At 50.4% G+C, this 18,090-nt stretch overlaps 1 protein-coding gene across 1 annotated transcript; it reads right to left on the minus strand.

Moving 5' to 3' along the window:
* Positions 1 to 6,060: 6,060 nt before the first annotated feature.
* NT5DC4 (5'-nucleotidase domain containing 4) lies at positions 6,061 to 16,212 on the minus strand. The gene is given in 18 exon segments (XM_086328381.1): positions 6,061 to 6,522; positions 7,850 to 7,927; positions 10,717 to 10,777; positions 11,134 to 11,183; positions 11,435 to 11,436; positions 11,610 to 11,780; positions 11,956 to 12,022; positions 12,270 to 12,343; positions 12,346 to 12,683; positions 13,695 to 13,823; positions 14,036 to 14,088; positions 14,276 to 14,369; positions 14,713 to 14,767; positions 14,861 to 14,952; positions 15,164 to 15,259; positions 15,341 to 15,458; positions 15,565 to 15,635; positions 16,136 to 16,212. Coding segments are annotated over 18 exon segments (1,776 nt in total). The 3' UTR covers positions 6,061 to 6,372.
* Between the last annotated feature and the right edge of the window lie 1,878 nt (positions 16,213 to 18,090).

Below are 18,090 nucleotides of genomic sequence, written 5' to 3' on the forward strand. Positions count from 1 at the left end.
TCCCCTCATAGACAGACTCACTTGATCTGTGAGGCCAAATAATGCTTAGAAGGAACAGAAACTGAAAATGGGACTGGGAGAAATCAAATATTCAAAATCAGCAGACAACAAGAGTCAAGCACATCCCTCCTAGTTCTCAAAAGAGCAACTTTACCGTTGCCAGTTCTTAGCAGGATGTCTCGGTACCATTCTGGGTTCTGACAATGCAGGATGAATTATTGGAATCTAATAATGTGTAGTTTTCAAACTGACAAATTAGAGGATTTAAACAGCCTGATTAGACTAAGTAGCATCTTCAAGATCTAAAAGGATGTGGAAATGATAGTGGATGGTACAGCAGCTGCAGAAAACTACACCCTCATTCTGGAGCTCTTTGCAGGTTCTCAGTAACCTTCTTGTTCGGTAAATAACTGTTCCTAGAAAGCAGAGCAGGTGGGAAGGAAAGAAGGCAGGCCCTTAATTGCTTGGCAGGAAGATTCACAGGGAATTGGCGGAGATACAGGCTTTAAACAGAATTAAGTCTAATATGTAGGGACAGCTTCTTAGGAGAGGGGAGTGTGAGTATTGAAGATAAATAGGGAGGGTTATGTGCTGACATCAGGTGCAGAATGCCTGGGAACTAGAAGACAAGGAAGGGAGAAGGTATGACAGTTATTACTGTTTACTAGCTACTGGTTATTCCTGCTATAAAAGACATCCATCATTCCTGCCGGGCATGCAGTCCTAATAAGAACACCCTAGGGATTTCCCTGGTGGTCCAGCAGTTAAGACTCCACACTCCCAATACAGAGGTCGTGGGTTCAATCCCTGGTCAGGGAATTAGATCCTACATACCACAACTAAGACCTGGAGCAACCAAATAAATAAAAATAGATAGCTATCTTTAAAAAACAGCACCCTAATTTCCTGAGGACCACCTGTTTCCTGCTCACAGTCTGTAGCTTAAGAGGAATGGACTACCCACCAGAGCATAAGACCTAGGTCAGGCCAACCAGCACCCAGTACCTCTTGGTTAATGACATTGACTGGACAATGGAATTGTGGCTCACACAAAACCAGTGAGACTTTTCCTGGTAGAGTTGCCAAAGAAATAGGATGGGAATCTGTAAATCTACTTATACCCATGGAGAAAAAGAACCTACCTGAGAATGGCACCAAAATGGAATAAGCCTGAGAGCTGGAGAAAGTGTGGTGACATCCAGTGACATCATTTGATCCCCGGGCTAAAGCCCGGAGCCAGCCAAGTCCTGTACTGTCCAATATGAGACAACCGATTCTCTTTTTTGTTTTTTTAATTGGGGTATAGTAGGCAAAAGCTAATAGAGTTTTGCCAAGAGAATGCACTGGTCATAGCAAACACCCTATTCCAACAACAAAAGAGAAGACTCTACACGTGGACATCACCAGATGGCCAACACTGAAATCAGATTGATTATATTCTTTGCAGCCAAAGATGGAGAAGCTCTATACAGTCAGCAAAAACAAGACCGGGAGCTGACCATGGCTCAGATCATGAACTCCTTACTGCCAAATTCAAACTTAAATTGAAGAAAGTGGGGAAAACCACTAGACCATTCGGGTATGACCTAAATCAAATCCCTTATGACTATACAGTGGAAGTGAGAAATAGATTTAAGGGACTAGATCTGATAGAGTACCTGATGAACTGTGGACAGAGGTTTGTGACATTGTACAGGAGACAGGGATCAAGACCATCCCCAAGAAAAATGCAAAAAAGCAAAATGGCTGTCTGAGGAGGCCTTACAAATAGCTGAGAAAAGAAGAGAAGCCAAAAGCAAAGGAGAAAAGGAAAGATATACCCATTTGAATGCAGAGTTCCAAAGAATAGCAAGGAGAGATAAGAGAGACTTCCTCAGTGATCAATGCAAAGAAATAGAGGAAAACAATAGAACGGGAAAGACTAGAGATCTCTTCAAGAAAATTAGAGATACCAAGGGAATATTTCATGCAAAGATGGGTTCAATAAAGGACAGAAATGGTATGGACCTAACAGAAGCAGAAAATATTAAGAAGAGGTGGCAAGACTACACAGAAGAACTATACAAAAAAGATCATGACCCAGATAATCATGATGGTGTGATCACTCACCTCTAGCCAGACATCCTAGAATGTGAAGTCAAGTGGGCCTTAGGAAGCATCACTACAAACAAAGCTAGTGGAGGTGATGGAATTCCAGTTGAGCTCTTTTAAATCCTAAAATATCATGTTGTGAAAGTGCTGCTTTCAATATGTCAGCAAATTTGGAAAACTCAGCAGTGGCCACAGGACTGGAAAAGGTCAGTTTTCATTCCAATCCCAAAGAAAGGCAATGACAAAGAATGCTCAAACTACCACACAATTGCACTCATCTCACACAGTTCTCCAAGCCAGGCTTCAGCAATATGTGAACCATGAACTTCCAGATGTTCAAGCTGGTTTTAGAAAAGGCACAGGAACCAGAGATCAAATTGCCAACATCTGCTGGATCATTGAAAAAGCAAGAGAGTTCCAGAAAAACATCTATTTCTGCTTTATTAACTATGCCAAAGCCTTTGACTGTGAGGATCACAATAAACTGTGGAAAATTCTTCAAGAGATGGGAATACCAGACCACCTGACCTGCCTCTTGAGAAACCTGTATGCAGGTCAGAAGCAACAGTTAGAACTGGACATGGAACAACAGACTGGTTCCAAATAGGAAAAGGGGTACTTCAAGGCTGTATATTGTCACCTTGTTTATTTAACTTATATGCAGAGTACATCATGAGAAACACTGGGCTGGATGAAGCACAAGCTGGAATCAAGATTGCTGGGAGAAAAACCAATAACCTTAGGTATGCAGATGACACCACCGTTATGGCAGAAAGTGAAGAACTAAAAAGCCTCTTGATGAAAGTGAAAGAAGAGAGTGAAAAAGTTGGCTTAAAGCTCAACATTCAGAAAACTAAGATCATGGCATCCGGTCCCATCACTTCATGGCAAATAGATGGGGAAACAGTGGCTGACTTTATTTTTGGGGGCTCCAAAATCACTGCAGATGATGATTGCAGCCATGAAATTAAAAGATGCTTACTCCTTGGAAGGAAAGTTCTGACCAACCTAGACAGCATACTAAAAAGCAGAGACATTACTTTGTCAACAAAGGTCTGTCTAGTCAAAACTTTGGTTTTTCCAGTAGTCATGTATGGATGTGAGAGTTGGACTATAAAGAAAGCTGAGCACTGAAGAATTGATGCTTTTGAACTGTGGTGTTGGAGAAGACTCTTGAGAGTCCCTTGGACTCCAAGGAGATCCAACCAGTCCATTCTAATGGAGATCAGTCCTGGGTGTTCATTGGAAGGACTGATGTTGAAGCAGAAACTCCAATACTTTGGCTACCTGATGCGAAGAGCTGACATATTTGAAAAGACCCTGATGCTGGGAAAGATTGAGGGCAGGAGGAGAAGAGAACGACACAGGATGAGATGGCTGGATGACATCACCAACTCAATGGGTGTGAGTTTGGGTGAACTCGGGAAGTTGGTGATGGACAGGGAGGCCTGGCGTGCTGCAGTTCATGGGGTCTCAAAGAGTCGGACACGACTGAGCAACTGAACTGAACTGAACTGAACTGAACTGATATCTGCTTTACAATATTGTTAGTTTCTGCTGTACAAAAACATGAATCAGCTATATATATACATATATCCCCTTCTGGGACCTCCCTCCTTCATGCTCCCCACCCCATCCCACCCCTCTAGGTCATCACAGAGTTATCACAGAGCATCAAGCTGAGCTCCCTCTGCTATACAGTAGGTTCCCACTAGCTATCTATTAATATTTACACATGATAGCATATATATGGGATAAGGCAATGGCAACCCACTCGAGTACTCTTGCCTGGAAAATCCCATGGATGGAGGAGCCTGGTGGGCTGCCATCTATGGGGTCGCACAGAGTCAGACACGACTGAAGCGACTTAGCAGCAGTAGCAGCAGCATATATATGTCAACCCTAGTTTCAGCACGTGGGCTTAGTTGCCGCATGACATGTGGGATCTTAGTTCTCCAACGGAGATTGAACCTGCACTCCCTCCATTGAAAGGTGGAGTCTTAACCACTGGACCACCAGGGAAGTCCTGACATAATGTTTTGTTTTTTTTTTTTAACACACACACACACAAACTGCATCAAATGAACAACCCCCAGATAGAAATACAGATGACTTCCTAGGAGTTGAGCAGAGTTCTAATCCAAAGCTGTCTAGCCTTTCCCCACTTCCTCTTGTCTTTATGATATATCTGTAGCCCCACTCTTTTCCCTGCAAGTCTACATGCCGACCCAGAGTAATGATAAATCAGGTTACGTGGCTCATGCAATAAAACAGGACACTTGACAACAGAGATACCATGGTGACCCAAATGACCTGTCCCCATGGAGCCACAAGTCTAGTGGGGACACATGTTAGAGCATCACAAATGTCAGAGTATGATGATCCTGAGAAAGAGGATCAGGGAGGTGGGAGGCCCCTGAGACCTGAGGGAGGAGCAGAGGTAAGATAGAAGGAGAAGCACAGGAAGGGGCCTTGACCACCTCTTCTTTCTTCGGGTCTGCCTTCCCCCTCCCCCTCCCCCTCCCCATGCCTTTTCCCCTCCCTCTGCCTCATCTCTTCCTCAGACCCCTTAAGGATCTTCTGCCAGGCTGCTTATCCCCCAGGCCATTTCTGCATTCTCTCTGCCCTAGGAGGGAATTCTAAGTGTTCATTTTTGTAGTATTAACAAAATACTTTTTATAATGCTGCTGCTGCTAAGTCGCTTCATTCGTGTCTGACTCTGTGCGACCCCAGAGACAGCAGCCCACCAGGCTCCCCTGTCCCTGGGATTCTCCAGGCAAGAACACTGGAGTGGGTTGCTATTTCCTTCTCCAATGCATGAAAGTGAAAAGTGAAAGTGAAGTCGTTCAGTCGTGTCCGACTCCTAGTGACCCCATGGACTGCAGCCTACCAGGCTCCTCCATCCATGGGGTTTTCCAGGCAAGAGTACTGGAGTGGGGTGCCATTGCCTTCTCCGTTTATAATGCTACTGGATTTCAAAGAAAAGCATGCACCCTAGGGTCTGAGCAGTTTTGCTGGTAAAATACTATCCTCTAGGCCTTTTCACTTTCATGCATTGGAGAAGGAAATGGCAACCCACTCCAGTGTTCTTGCCTGGAGAATCCCAGGGATGGGGGAGCCTGCTGCGCTGCTGTCTCTGGGGTCGCACAGAGTCGGACACGACTGAAGCGACTTAGCAGCAGCAGCAGCAGCAGCAGCAGGCCTTTAATAAGAGTCTAGTGTTTAAAGACACAAGACCAGGGACTCCTCTGAGAGCCCAGTGGCTAAGACTGCACTCTCAATGCAGGAGGCCTGGGTTCCATCCCACACGCCGTAACTAAGAGTTTGCATGCTGCAACTAAGACCAGGTGCAGCCAAATAAATATTTTAAAAGACTGAAAACAGCTAAAAATATACTTTCTGTTTCTTTAAAAAATAAAGACACAAGGTCAGGGGTACCTAGTCCTTTCCTCGAAAACTTGCCCCTGGTGACTCTGAGGCACAAAAGTCGACACAGGAAGAATAATGAAAGGTCTGGAAGCTTCTGAAATGCACAGGAGATGTCAAAAAGTGTGAACTCTGAGCACAGGGCCTGTTGTCCCTTATTTATCCTCAGATATTCCAAATGTTTCCCCTATTTACCCACAGAAAATAAAACGAGTGAACTGGATCACATGCTTTCATTTCAAACATCTATTCCTTCTAAGCCTCCACTGAGGGCAGGAGGAGAACGAGGTGACAGAGAATGAGATGTTTGGATGGCATGCATTGGAGCAAACTCCAGGAGATAGAATGAAGGACAGGGAGGCCTGGCATGCTGCAGTCCATGGGGTTGCAAAGAATCAGACACGACTGAGAGCCTGAACAACAAAAGCCTCCAGATGATACCATTAACAAGAAAAGTGAATTCAAATTCAGTAAAGGGCAAGGGCTTAACACCATGGAGGAGCTCCAACTAGAATGAAGAATCAAGCTTTAAAATCACAAGTAGGACTTTTCATAGATTTTAATGCATGTATATACATCAAGTTCAAAAACTATCTCGCTGTCTTTCACAGTGACTGGAAAGAATAGTTAATGAAGTCATCGATGGCCATTGTCGTTACTAGTAACAGAATCAAAAGTGCACAGAAACACTATTTTTTAAAAAATTGATAGAAATAAAAATGGATGAGAAATACACTCAGGGGAACTGGGTTAAATAGTTCCACTTAGTACACAAAAATGGCCCAGCAGCCAGGGAGAACAAGACCCCTTCCTCCTCCCTAAAAGAGGGGCTCTTGGGCTCCAGATCTGTTACATTTAGATTTCAATATGGTTGCTTTCTCTCTTTCCCATATTTTTCCTGTTATCTGAAAAATATCTCATAGAAGAGGATGGTGATGCCAGCCATGTCCTGGATTCAGTCTGCCTCCATGCAGCCCTCCTGGTCCTTCTCGCTTTGCCCTCAGCCTTACAAGAAACAAAGAAAGCTGGTTATGGAACCTTCCCAGGTTCACACAGTGACTCCCAGCCAGGGGTAGAAAATGTGTCCAAATGCCTTAGTCTGTGCTGGGATGGAGATGAGAGGATAGAGTAACCAACACATCCCCAGAGAACCCACAGTTACAGAGGGGAGTGGGTCTAGTCCCCTGGTGGGTTGGGAGGGAAAAAATAGTTGCAAACCACTGGTTTAAGATTGGAAATAGCTCAGTTGGAATTCCGTTATCTCCACTAGCTTTGTTCGTAGTGATGCTTCCTGAGGCCCACATGACTCCACACTCCAGGATGTCTGGCTCTAGGTGAGTGACCATACCATCATGGTTATCTGGGTCATTAAGACTTTCAGTTCTTCTTTTGCTTCTTTTAGGTCCTTGCCATTTAATGTTATCGATGTACTTGAATTTTGAGCTTCTCCTGGGCAGGAGTAAAGTGGCTCATAATTCAGATTCTACTTTGTCAGGCATATGGGAGGCACCTGGTGAAAAACACTGATGGAAAGAATGTACACTGAGCCTGGAGCCACCACACTAAAGGGAACCGATAAGATGGGCATTTTGAAAATCAAGCCCTAAGAATGCCAGGGTAGAAACAGGAACCCTCCTGCAGGGCTCGGGGCTGCAGAACTAGGTGAGGAGCCAAGCCTGCCACTCAAGAAAGCTTGGGTCTCCACTCAGAGGGCAGAGTCACAGAGCGGGCGAAGAAGAAGCCCCTCCACTTTGTGTCCATAAAAGTCACCTGCTGAGGAAGCCTGGCCGGGGAGAGTCTGTGTCCTGTCACCTGTCCCAGAATGAGGATGGATCTGTCAGAGGAATGATCCAGAAGAGATGTGGGGAGATATGGGACCCCATTCAGTCAGCTGAGCAGGACCTGTGAGTCTGAGAGCCAGTGATTCTTGGCCCTCTCAGACCCCCTGCCTCGTCTTAAAACCAAATACTTTCTAACACAACACTGCAAATCAACTATACTTCAATTAAATAAATATTTTCATTTGCTCTTCTTGATTCTGAATTGAGATTCATAGACAATATGATTGTCTCTATAATCTTAACAATCAATATCATACCTTAACTATAACAAACAAGAAGTGAAAAGCAACGTATAATAAAATAACATGTATTCCTACATGAATATTCAGGAATGATTGCACTAGAAGACAAAATAGCTCCCGCAGACCTCCCAAATAACCCCTCGGGTTGATACTGCTCCACTGGGACCCCTGCTCTAGCCCAAGAGGAGCCCCCAAGTCTCTGAGCTCCCCGGCCAGTCAGCTGGCAGCCCTCACTTTCCAGTAACTCACCCTCTGGCTGCAAGAGAAGAAGCTGAAGGCGGGAACCAGAGCAGCCCTTTCTTGCTCCACTGCTGTCTCATGGGGCACCTGTAGGGACCAACACCGGAGGTAGAAGAGCTCCAGCAGTGCTGAGGCCTTCCACAGTCCCCAGTTACACATCAGTACCCCCAACGCCATCCTCTGCCCACAGCTGCCAGCTTCCTGCCCAGTGATGCTACAGAAAAGGGAGCCCAAGAGGGTCAGCAGGAGGAGGAAGTTTCTGGCAGATGGACTTCCTCAAAAATCCCAGGCAGCACTGCTGGGTAAGTTCAGGTTTCTTTAGCTCTTTCACCTGGGCTCTCCTGATGCTGTTTCTTCATCTGTCTGGTCTCTACTTTAGCAACGGTGTCTAATTGCACGATAATGCCTCAGACCCCCCATTTTGCCTACAGGAATCCTCCAGCCTGCTCATTTAAAAGCCCAGAGATGAGACGAGGCTGCACAGTGAGAGCTCAGTGTGGCAGTGTGACGCAGTGGACAAAGTGGCCCTGGATTCAAATCCTGACTCTGCAGTCTACCTAGCAGCAGTCTGAACCTAAGTAATTTAGGTTCTCTGCACTTCCAGTTCACCAGTGGTAAAATGAGGAGAAGAAAACCTACTTTGCTGAGTTATATTAAGCATTAAGCAGAATCAATTAAAAAAAAAAAAAAAACACCCAGCCCAGAAACATAAAATGGTTTCTCCTGCTCTCAATTATCAGGAAGGCAGCTGAGAGTGGCAAGAAAAATAGGGTTCACGGAACCCCAGAGAACTAGCTTCAAGTCTAGATCCTTGACTGCAGATGGTACATCATCTAAGATGGAAATAATGACCGCTCGTTGGGAGAAGGGACATGCATGCCCTGGGGAGCTCTGCACTGGTCAGTCTCATGCCCTCCATGAACCCTGTGGCGTCACTGTCGCCTTCACCTCATTGCTCTTGACTGAGAAGCATTCCAGGTCTTCCAGAGGAAAACCAGCTGGAGTGTTTACTATGCAGTCTGCTGTTTCGTCCACTTTCCCTGCGATCACTGTACTGCGATTACTGAGGGTAAGGGGACCACAGCCTTCCTCCTTGAAAGCGGTATCATGTGTCCTAGGGAGATAATGCAGTCTCAGTTTAAAGCAGGAGTTAAAATTGAGCAGGAGGAAAACTTCTCAGCAGAGGCATCTTATCTATAGAATCATAACCCCTCCAGAGCATTCTTTATGAGACAGTTATCTGCAAGGGTTTGGCCCGTTTGTGCCTGGAGATGGGAGAAGGGGGTCTGGTGATCTCAAATGCTCTTGGCAGGGCCAAGCATCCATGGGTCCTTCTGAGATGGAGGTTCAGGGATGCTAGGGAGGTTCCGCGGGGACATACCAGCTCCCCAGCTGCCCGGTACAGCGAGCTGAGTGGGCGGTACAGGAAATTGAGACAGGTGGCTGTGTAGAGGTCGGCGTAGTGCATCAGCTGGCTGGAGAAGAGTGTCTGGTGGAAACCACACTGGAACCAGGCTGCCCATCACACTGTAGCACAGGTCCAGCTCCCGGCTGACTCTCTGGCAGAGGGGCAGCTCACTGATTCGAGATCCCATTCCCACCCCCACCCCCACGCACAGGACCTGCATCACCCACAAGCAAGCCTGTCTGCCAGGGTCAGGCCCAGCTCTGCCCTCCTGGGAAACAGTCCCCTAAAGACATTGAGGCCCTCGCCCACCGCAGGGAAGGAAGGAGCTGCCATGGCGCTCAGCCAGCCCGGGCTTTGGGAGGTGGGGCGGCTCTCTCTCCTTGGCCCCAGGTCCCACTCCCTGTTTTCCTGCCTGGTCCTGGAGAGCGACCAGCCTGCTCTACACTCTCAGCGTCACTTACTTTCTGGTAAGACCCACACACCCAGGCCCACTCCTGCCCCACCCCACTAGCAGGCCCCTACCTCATTACAGGCCCTGCTTTCAGAATCTAGAAAAGCATTCATTCCCTCGTAGTTCAGTGGTTAAAAATCTGCCTGCCAGTGCAGGGGACACGGGCTCCATCCCTGCTCCGGGAAGGTCCCACGTGCCTCGGGGACAACTAAGCCTGTGCACCACAACTACTGAGCCTGTGCTCCGTGACAAGAGAAGCCACCACAGTAAGAAGCCCACATGCCACAACTAGAGAAAGTCCATGCACAACAGTGAAGAGCCAGGTCAAAAACAAACAGTTTATTTTTTTTTAAAGAAAAGTGGTCCAATATTACTCCCAGAGTGACCAAGGATGTCTTTGTTACCCTCTCTGTGCCTCAGTTCCCCCATCTATAAAATAAGGGTGACGATCCCTGTCCAGTCCCCCTCGAGGGGATGTGGGAGGATCACATGGCATGAAAGCACTGAATTCCCCACAAGAGGTTCAGCCAAGGTCCTACACTATTGGTCCCCACTGGGCCTGGGAAGGTCGAGTGGCCTGGACCCCTGTGGGATTCTTCCACCTCTGGTGACTGGTCAGGAATGACACTAGGGAACGTGTCCTTTCCTTACCCAGACATACCAGCGCATCCACCCTAAATCCAAAGGGTCTTCTCAGGCCCTTTGCCTGGCTGACCCCAGACATGAGCCAGGCAGTCGGTCACTTGAGGACCCAATGCAGGAGGCAGGCAGTTCTCAAGGTTAATGGTGGAGATGGAAGGACCTCAAGCCTTCAAGAGCACACGGCTGTCATTCAGCACGAGGGCCAGCAGAGGGCACAGGCTAACAAGGCCCAGTGGCACTCCTGGAGACTGCGGGAGTCATAATAGGGCTCTGGAGACCTGGGAAAGAGCTAATCCAGGCAGGCAACCTGGAGTCACATGCCTCACCCACCGCCCCGCCAGGCCCATCCCCTCCTCCTCAGCACCCTGCTCTTACCTGAAACTCCCTCTTGGTGGAGTTGATGAGTTGCAGGCCGTAACTGCTGCCATCTGTGTGCCTGGTGCAAAAATGGCCACTTGACCCAGGAGGAGAGGAGCTGGGGGCCCCGGAGTCTCCGGGTACAACCTCCCCAGATGCCATGGGGTGGGAGGCACTCTGCAGGCACCCAGTGGGGGCGCTGAGCTGGGTGTGTGCCCACGTGTGACAGGGTCAGTGGTTCAGGAGGAAGGGCCTAGCGGTCAGTGTGAGCATCTCAAGGGGGTCAGAGTCCAGTTTAATAGGGAAGCCCAGTCTGAAACAGATCGTGATTTCCTGAGCAACCTGGTGTGGACCCTGCTGCCAGGTGTGGACATGGACCACCACCCTCCATCCTGCTCCCCTCCTGGGGTAGGGGTCACAGGTCAGGGCTCTCACTGGTACAGGTCCGCTAGATGCACATCCAGCCTCTTCAGCATCTCCATTCGCTGCGAAAAGCAGACAGGTGACAGGGGGCATGACAGCCCTGCCCACTTTGTCCTGGGCCTAGCTCAGCTAGTGAGGTCAGGGTGGAAAGATCACTGGAGTCTAACCCCACTCCCCTGCCCCGGGCCCAGCTGTATGCATAACATCCTTGCCCCTCTCCTTACATTGAGGGAGACTCCGCCCAGGGCAGAGCAGGGAGAGCCCTGTGGGACAGATGCCTTCAGGCTGTGTGACTTTGGGCAAGACACTTAACCTCTCTGGGTCTCTGTTTCCTCATGAATAAATAGATCCACTCTCATAAACCACAGAGCAGACAGTATGATCATGGTCACTACTGACCCCACATGGGAGAGAGGAGATAATGACCATGGTGCAGGCTTTAGCATTGCTGGCCAGTGCCCCCTGCTGGTCTGCCCCCTACAACTCACCCTTCTCTTGGGCCCAGATGCCCAGTTCCCAGGACAGCTCAGGAACCACCAGACAAGTCCGCCAGCCCTGCGGCTTCTTGGACTTGAGGATGTCCCCAAAGATGTGATCCCCAATGTATAGGATGTCCTTCCCCCGCACCTCAAGCAGCTCACATACCACGTCCAATGACCCTGCCGGACCAGGGGAGGACAGGCCCACTCACAGTCCTTCCTGTCCTAGCGAGCAGGCTGGGGACAGGGGCTCCTAGTCCCGTCCTGGCGGGCAGGCCTGGGATGTGGGCTTCTAGTTGAAGGTGGGTTGCTAAGGAGGAATGGGAGGGAGGGAGGGAGAAGGGGGAGCTGGTACCTCCAGAGTAGACAGCACAGTGCTGGTGGGGGCTGGTGTAGGTACCAACACAGAGCTTGCCCGTGTCCTGGAGGGGGCAGAGGGGTGCCCTGGTCAGAGACAGTGGGGGGTTGGGACTAGCAGGGGTAGCTATGGGGTAACGAGAGAAGGGGGCCACAGGGCCCTGAAGGAGTCCCCTCCCTGGATCCCTGCCTCCAGGGACAGACAGACAGCAGAGCAGCCACCACCAAGGGCAGGTCAAGCCTGAGAGGCGGGCTCCCTCCCCACAGTGCAGTCCATGGGTCACGGAGGACAGGCCTCGACCCCTGCATTACTGTGTTGACCTGTCTCAGCACTGTGGCCTCCACGAAGAAGTGGGGCTTCTGTGTGTCCACCACGATCAGATCAAATAAGACCTCCAGGGCCTGGCTGCAGCCTGCAGGTGGGAGGACGAGACGTGGCGGGCCACATGGAGAGGCACATGCCAACACACGCGCTCAGCCTGGAAAATCTGATTCAGGCTCTCAGCCAGGTCCTCACCCACAGCTGTCCCACCCACACCTGACCGGGATGCCTGGCTCTGGACCGGTGAAAACTCGCCAGCTCCCCATCTCAGCCCTGGCCTCTCAGCTAGATGGGACATCCCGAGGCTCAGGAACCGGGGCCTCTGACCATCCAACATCCCCAGCCATGCTGGCAGGAAGTGCTCCAAAGCTATTAGCAGAGGCCAGCGTTGGATGTCGAGTGGGCTGTGTCAGCCCCTGGAGTCCCTCATAGCACAGAGTCAGAGACCCAGGGACACAGGACGAGAGCACAGGTTCCTCCCCACCCCACCCCCAAGCTGGAGCCCTGCTTACCCATTAGCCAGCTGGGTCCCCACAAGGTATGTTGCACTCCCTGCCCCCAGGCCTGCCAAAGCCACTTCTCACCCCCTCCCTCACCCGCTTCTGCCCCATCCAGCCCGTCCCCAAATATCTAGTCACTTTTCCAAGGTCTCTCCACCCCTCCAGGCTCCTCCCATAGCCTGGCTGAAGTCACCAGTCTCCACCCACTGGGGAAGTTCCAGCACCCACTGGGGAGGTTCCGACGGGCCCACTCAGGTAAAACGATCCTTCCCATACCCTTGGTTCCTCCTGGAGGAGAGAGCTGGACATGGGAGGGACCTGCAGCAAGGTGGCCTGGTCTCCCTGCCCTAGACACAGCCTCCACCAGCCAGGCCCATGGCACTCACCTCACCAGCACCTAACAGGTAGGTCATGATGGCCTGGCAAGGACAAGGCAGGAGTTAGGGCACCTAGCTGGGTCGGACCAGGGGCTGCCAAGGCCCTCAGCCCATAGGACACACCGGGCACCACAGGAGCAAGATGGAGGGGAAATGGATAATTTCACAGAGACCCTAGGCTTCCCTGGTGGCTCGGGGTAAAGAATCTGCCTGCAGTGCAGGAGAGGCAGGTTTGATCTCTGGGTCAGGAAGATCCCCTGGAGAAGGAAATGGCAACCCACTCCAGTGTTCTTGCCTGGGAAATCCTGCGGACAGAGAAGCCTGGCTACAGTCCACGGGGTCACAAAGAGTCAGACACAGACAGTGACTAACATTTCACTGAGACCTTAAAAGGTCAAGAAATGGAACCCAAGATACCAACCAGGCAGTGAGGGTTTCACCCCCACTGTTTCTGCAGGGCCTCAGTTTCCCCAGAGCCAGAAAAGAAAGTTCTCTGGCTCAGAGGCTGAGCTCCGCCCCTCCACCCACCTCCATTTACACACTCACATCTGTGTAGTTGTAGCTGCTGTTGGTGGCCAGGAACACTTTTCCCACCTCCTTCATCTTGTCCAGAAGGACGAGGATTCATGCCTGGGGCAGAGAGAGGAGCCACCTCCAGCAGTGGGGCCTCCCCGGAGCTGCCCTGGGAGCCTGTTCTCAGGTTTCAGCCCCATGGCTGGGCAGGGGGCCCCAGGTCAGGCAGGAAGGCAAGGAACAAGGCCAGGGTGCAGAGCTCTGTCTACATCTTGAAGAAAGAGCCAGGGAAAGGAGGAGCAGCCCCACCGCCCTGGGGGAGGGGGGGACAAGGTTTAGTCATGACCCTAGTCTAAGGCCACTCACATCCTTCTCCAGAATTTCTCTAAGTCCTCCAAGGTCTTCTCCTTGAGACAGCCCTGCAGGAGGGAGCAGAGCTGTGAGTTCACGTGCTCATATGTGTATGTGTGTATGTGCACACAGGCATGCGTGCACACGCATACATCCAAGATGGAGGAACACAGACCACCATCCTCAACCGGAAGCAGAGTGAAACCTTATGGAGTCTGGGGACCTGGGTGTGGCCTGGGGTCCTGGGACATTCACCAAAAGGAGGACATAATCCATGGCATCCATCACATCCTGGAAGAGGCTTCGGAAGGGCATAAAGAGGTTCCCGTGCTGATAGCCTGTGTCACAGCTGAGTCAAGCCAAGAGGGAGGCTGATATGGGCCCCTGAGGTGACCACCGCCCTGGAGCCCTACCAGCAGGACTCCTTCCATCCACAGTGAGCAGGACACCAGCCCTCTTGAGAGGGGTGTCACCCTGTGCTGAGGGTCATCCCTTGGGGCTATCAGTTATAGAGTTGAGGGCGCCCACATCTAAGGCCTTCCCACTGAGTTCTTGAAGCCCTTGTTGAAGGGGTTCCTCAGGAGGAGCCGCTGCCTCTTGCTGGAGCCCCCATTTCAGGGCTTGGCCCCTAAGGGGAGCGCTATCCTGCTGGGTCACCCAGGGCAGGGGGAGGGGAGGGGCACAGAATGCACTTGATGTAGTGGGAGCAGCCAGAGAAGTCTACCAGGCAGGCATACAGGTAGGTTTCTGGGGGTGGGGAGAGCAGTCAGTCTCTGGTCCAAGGATCCAAGCCAGAGCCGAGACTACCTCACCATCAGCCCTCACCCCATCAGCCCTCACCAGGTAGGTTGAAGAGCGTGTTGAGGTTGTGAAACCGCTGCAGGTCATCCCTCTGAATGAACTTGCTGAGGTAGAAGCCCCAGACCTCCGCCCTGGGGAAGAAGTGAGCACTGTGCCATGATGCCACCTCCTCCACAGCGCCCACCAGTGGTCGGCCAGGCTCTGCCACTCCTTCATGCCTCTCCCCATCTTCCTGTCCCTCTTTCTCCAGGTGGCACTGCCAAGCCCCTGCTGTGTGCTTGACTCACCCCTCAGCCCCAACATCTTTCCTGCACCATCCTTGCCCCCCAGCCAGTGCCTTACTCTGAGAGGGAGGATAAGCCATGGGTGCCCAGCAGCATGTTCCTGTGGGCATCCACCTTCAGCAGGTTTCCGTAGAGCACGTTGAACACCAGCCCCGTGGGTGAGGGCACAGAGGCTGTGAATGGGGTGCCAGGGCCAGGACTCAGCTCAGCATCCCGCCCTCTGGGCTCTGCTCACCTGGTGGGGAAGGTGGGATCATAGGTATAGCACAGGATCTCGTGCGGGTACCCTATGCACACCAGGCGCTCCAGCAGCAACTTGAAGGCGAGTGTCTCATAAGCTGGGGAATTGTAAACTGCAGGCCGAGCAGACCCAAGGCCTTTGGTGCCCATTCCCCAGCCGGCACCCCTGGCCCCCAATTCCTCACTCCCCCACCCCCCACCCCTCCCCCTCTCTGCTACCAGCCAGAGTGTAGTCCATGTCAAAGCCGCAGCCAATCTTCCCCATCACCAGGCTGCAGTTGACAAAAATCCTGGAAAGGTGAGGATGTCCCCAAACTCCAAGGGCCAGGGCTTCCCTGGGCCTGTGTGTGTCTGAGCACATGTGTGTATCTGAACAGGAGTGCCAGCGTGTGCAGGGCTCCTCTCACTGTGGGAGTGTGCTGGGGGCATCCCCAAGAGCAAGGATGTGCCCTGATCAGTGAGGGTGTCACTTTCCTGATCGAGGTCACTGTGTCCAAGCTCAGAGATGTTATGTTTGTCCCAGGTGGGCAGCACAAAGCACCATGTCTGGGGGTGGGGGAGGGGGAGAGCCCCTCCCCCCACTGAGCGTACACAGTCAGTTTTCCATGTGGTCAGCCACTGCCCACCTACAAGGGGATGTTCCCTTTTGAGAGCAGGGGCTTGCCTGTGTTTTGAGCATCATCATCTCTGTGTACTTGAAGGAGTCAGTCCCGGGGCTGCTATGTTGTGTGGGGTATGTCAGGAAATGGGGTGTTTATCATGATCCCCTCCCCTCCCCCATTCATCTCACCACTGATGCCAGTCCGGCTCCAGGGCCTGCGGCTCCCCTCTGGGCTCCCTTAGCTCTCCCCCGTCCACACTGACCATCGCCACCAGGAGTGAGAAGGCAGTGGTTCCTTCTCCAGTCACCTGCCCACTATCAGTGGTGTCCAGCAGCTCCCCTCTCCCTCAAACCTTCAGACACCACGGCTGACCCTGCTGGCCCCACCCTGGGCCCCCATCTCCTCCTCGTTTGAGGGAGGAGTCAGCCAGGACAGTCTCTGGTGTCCCTTCTGTTCTTTAAGTGCATGTGCCTGGGTGCTCAGTTGTGTCCAACGGAGACTCCAGGGACTGCAGCCCTCCAGGCTCCTCTGTCCATGGGATTTTCCAGGCAAGAATATTGGAATGGGTTGCCATTTCCTCCTTCAGGGGATTTTCCCAACTCAGGGATCGAACCCACATCTCTTGTATCTTTTGCATTGGCAGACTAGTTCTTTACCAGCTGAGCCATCAGGGAAGCCCCTGTTTTTTAAGAGAGAAAGCAGTAATAATCAAGGAAGAACAATTCATCTATATTGTACTATCTTCACTTCTTGAATTTATGCATCCAAGGACCACAACGACCTAGAATGTAGCAGAGAACTCAGACTGCAACAAACATAGGGTTGCAAAAGCAGGAGACTCACGTGCTTTAAAAATAAAAGACTGTCCCATGACAGAGGGTACCAGAGATAAGCATTTTAAGAGCTTTGAGGTACTGTTCTGAGAATATATCTTTCTGTTCCTGAGTAATGTGGTCCACTGTTAGAAGACTTAGAGTTTCTTTACTGTAGCTCTCAAAGGCAAACTGAGATTCCAGGTTACTGTGCTGAACTCTGCAAAATTTCCCTTGGAGTCTCATCTGAATGTCAAGTTTGCTTGCCACATTTGTGGCTTCCTCAAACCAAAATTCATGATAAACTTCGATATTTTCCATCATTCACTTAGTAAATGCGGCATGACAATCAAGCTATTGGCTGAGCAGAAGACATGACTGTGTCTACTGCCTCATCTTGATTTACAAGCAAAACCTAGAAAACCTAAAAATATAAGTGTTTTGTGGTTTACCTAGGAATAATACACAAAGTATTGTGGGTATTTTTAGTGAAGGAAATCAATTTTGCATAGTTAATTTCAACCTAAATAAAATGTGAATTTTGTTTAAAAGATTTTTTTTTAATAAATAAATAAAAGTGTCTAATAAAGAAAAAAAGCACTTAGGATTCTTGCTTTACAAACAATTCTTGCATGTTGGGTTATCCAATCTTCCTAGCCCAAGGCCATTTAAAGAAGTCATTTCTGGAGACTTCCTTGGTGGCTCAGGGGTTAAAAATCCACCTTGAGATGCAGGTGACCTGGCCAGGGAACTAAGATCCCACATGCCATGGAGTACTGAGCTGCGACTACTGAGTCATGCATTCTGGAGTCCGAGCACAAAGAAAGATCCTGCATGTCACAACCAAGACCTGACACAGCCAAATAAATAAAAATAAACTGTAAAAAGAAAAAAAGAATTGCTAGAAGTGTGCCTAGTTGCTCAGTTGTGTCTGACTCTTTGCAACCCCATGGACTGTAGCCTGCCAGGTTCCCCTGTCCACGGAATTCTCCAGGCAAAAATACTGGAGTGGGTTGCTATTTCCTTCTCCAGAGGATCTTCCTGACCCAGGGATCAAACCCACATCTCCTGTGTCTCCTGCCCTGCAGGTGGAGTCTTTACCCTCTGAATTATCAGGAAAGCCCTAGAAGTGTACCAGGAGCTGTAAGAAATGGCAGATGAGTAGAATCTCAGAATCAGGAAAAAAAAAAATACAAAAATGAGTACCCAAGAGCAGAGTAATTGCGATCATTTAGTGCAGAGCTGTAAACAGGCCTTGTGCTGTGCTGTGCTTAGTCCCTCAGTCATGTCCGACTCTTTGCAACTCCATGAACTGTAGCCCACCAGTCTCT

The sequence above is a fragment of the Bos grunniens genome, chromosome 11, assembly GCF_055505025.1.
Source record: "Bos grunniens cultivar Pamir isolate PY7600 chromosome 11, Bosgru_T2T1.0, whole genome shotgun sequence".
NCBI lineage: Eukaryota > Metazoa > Chordata > Mammalia > Artiodactyla > Bovidae > Bos > Bos grunniens.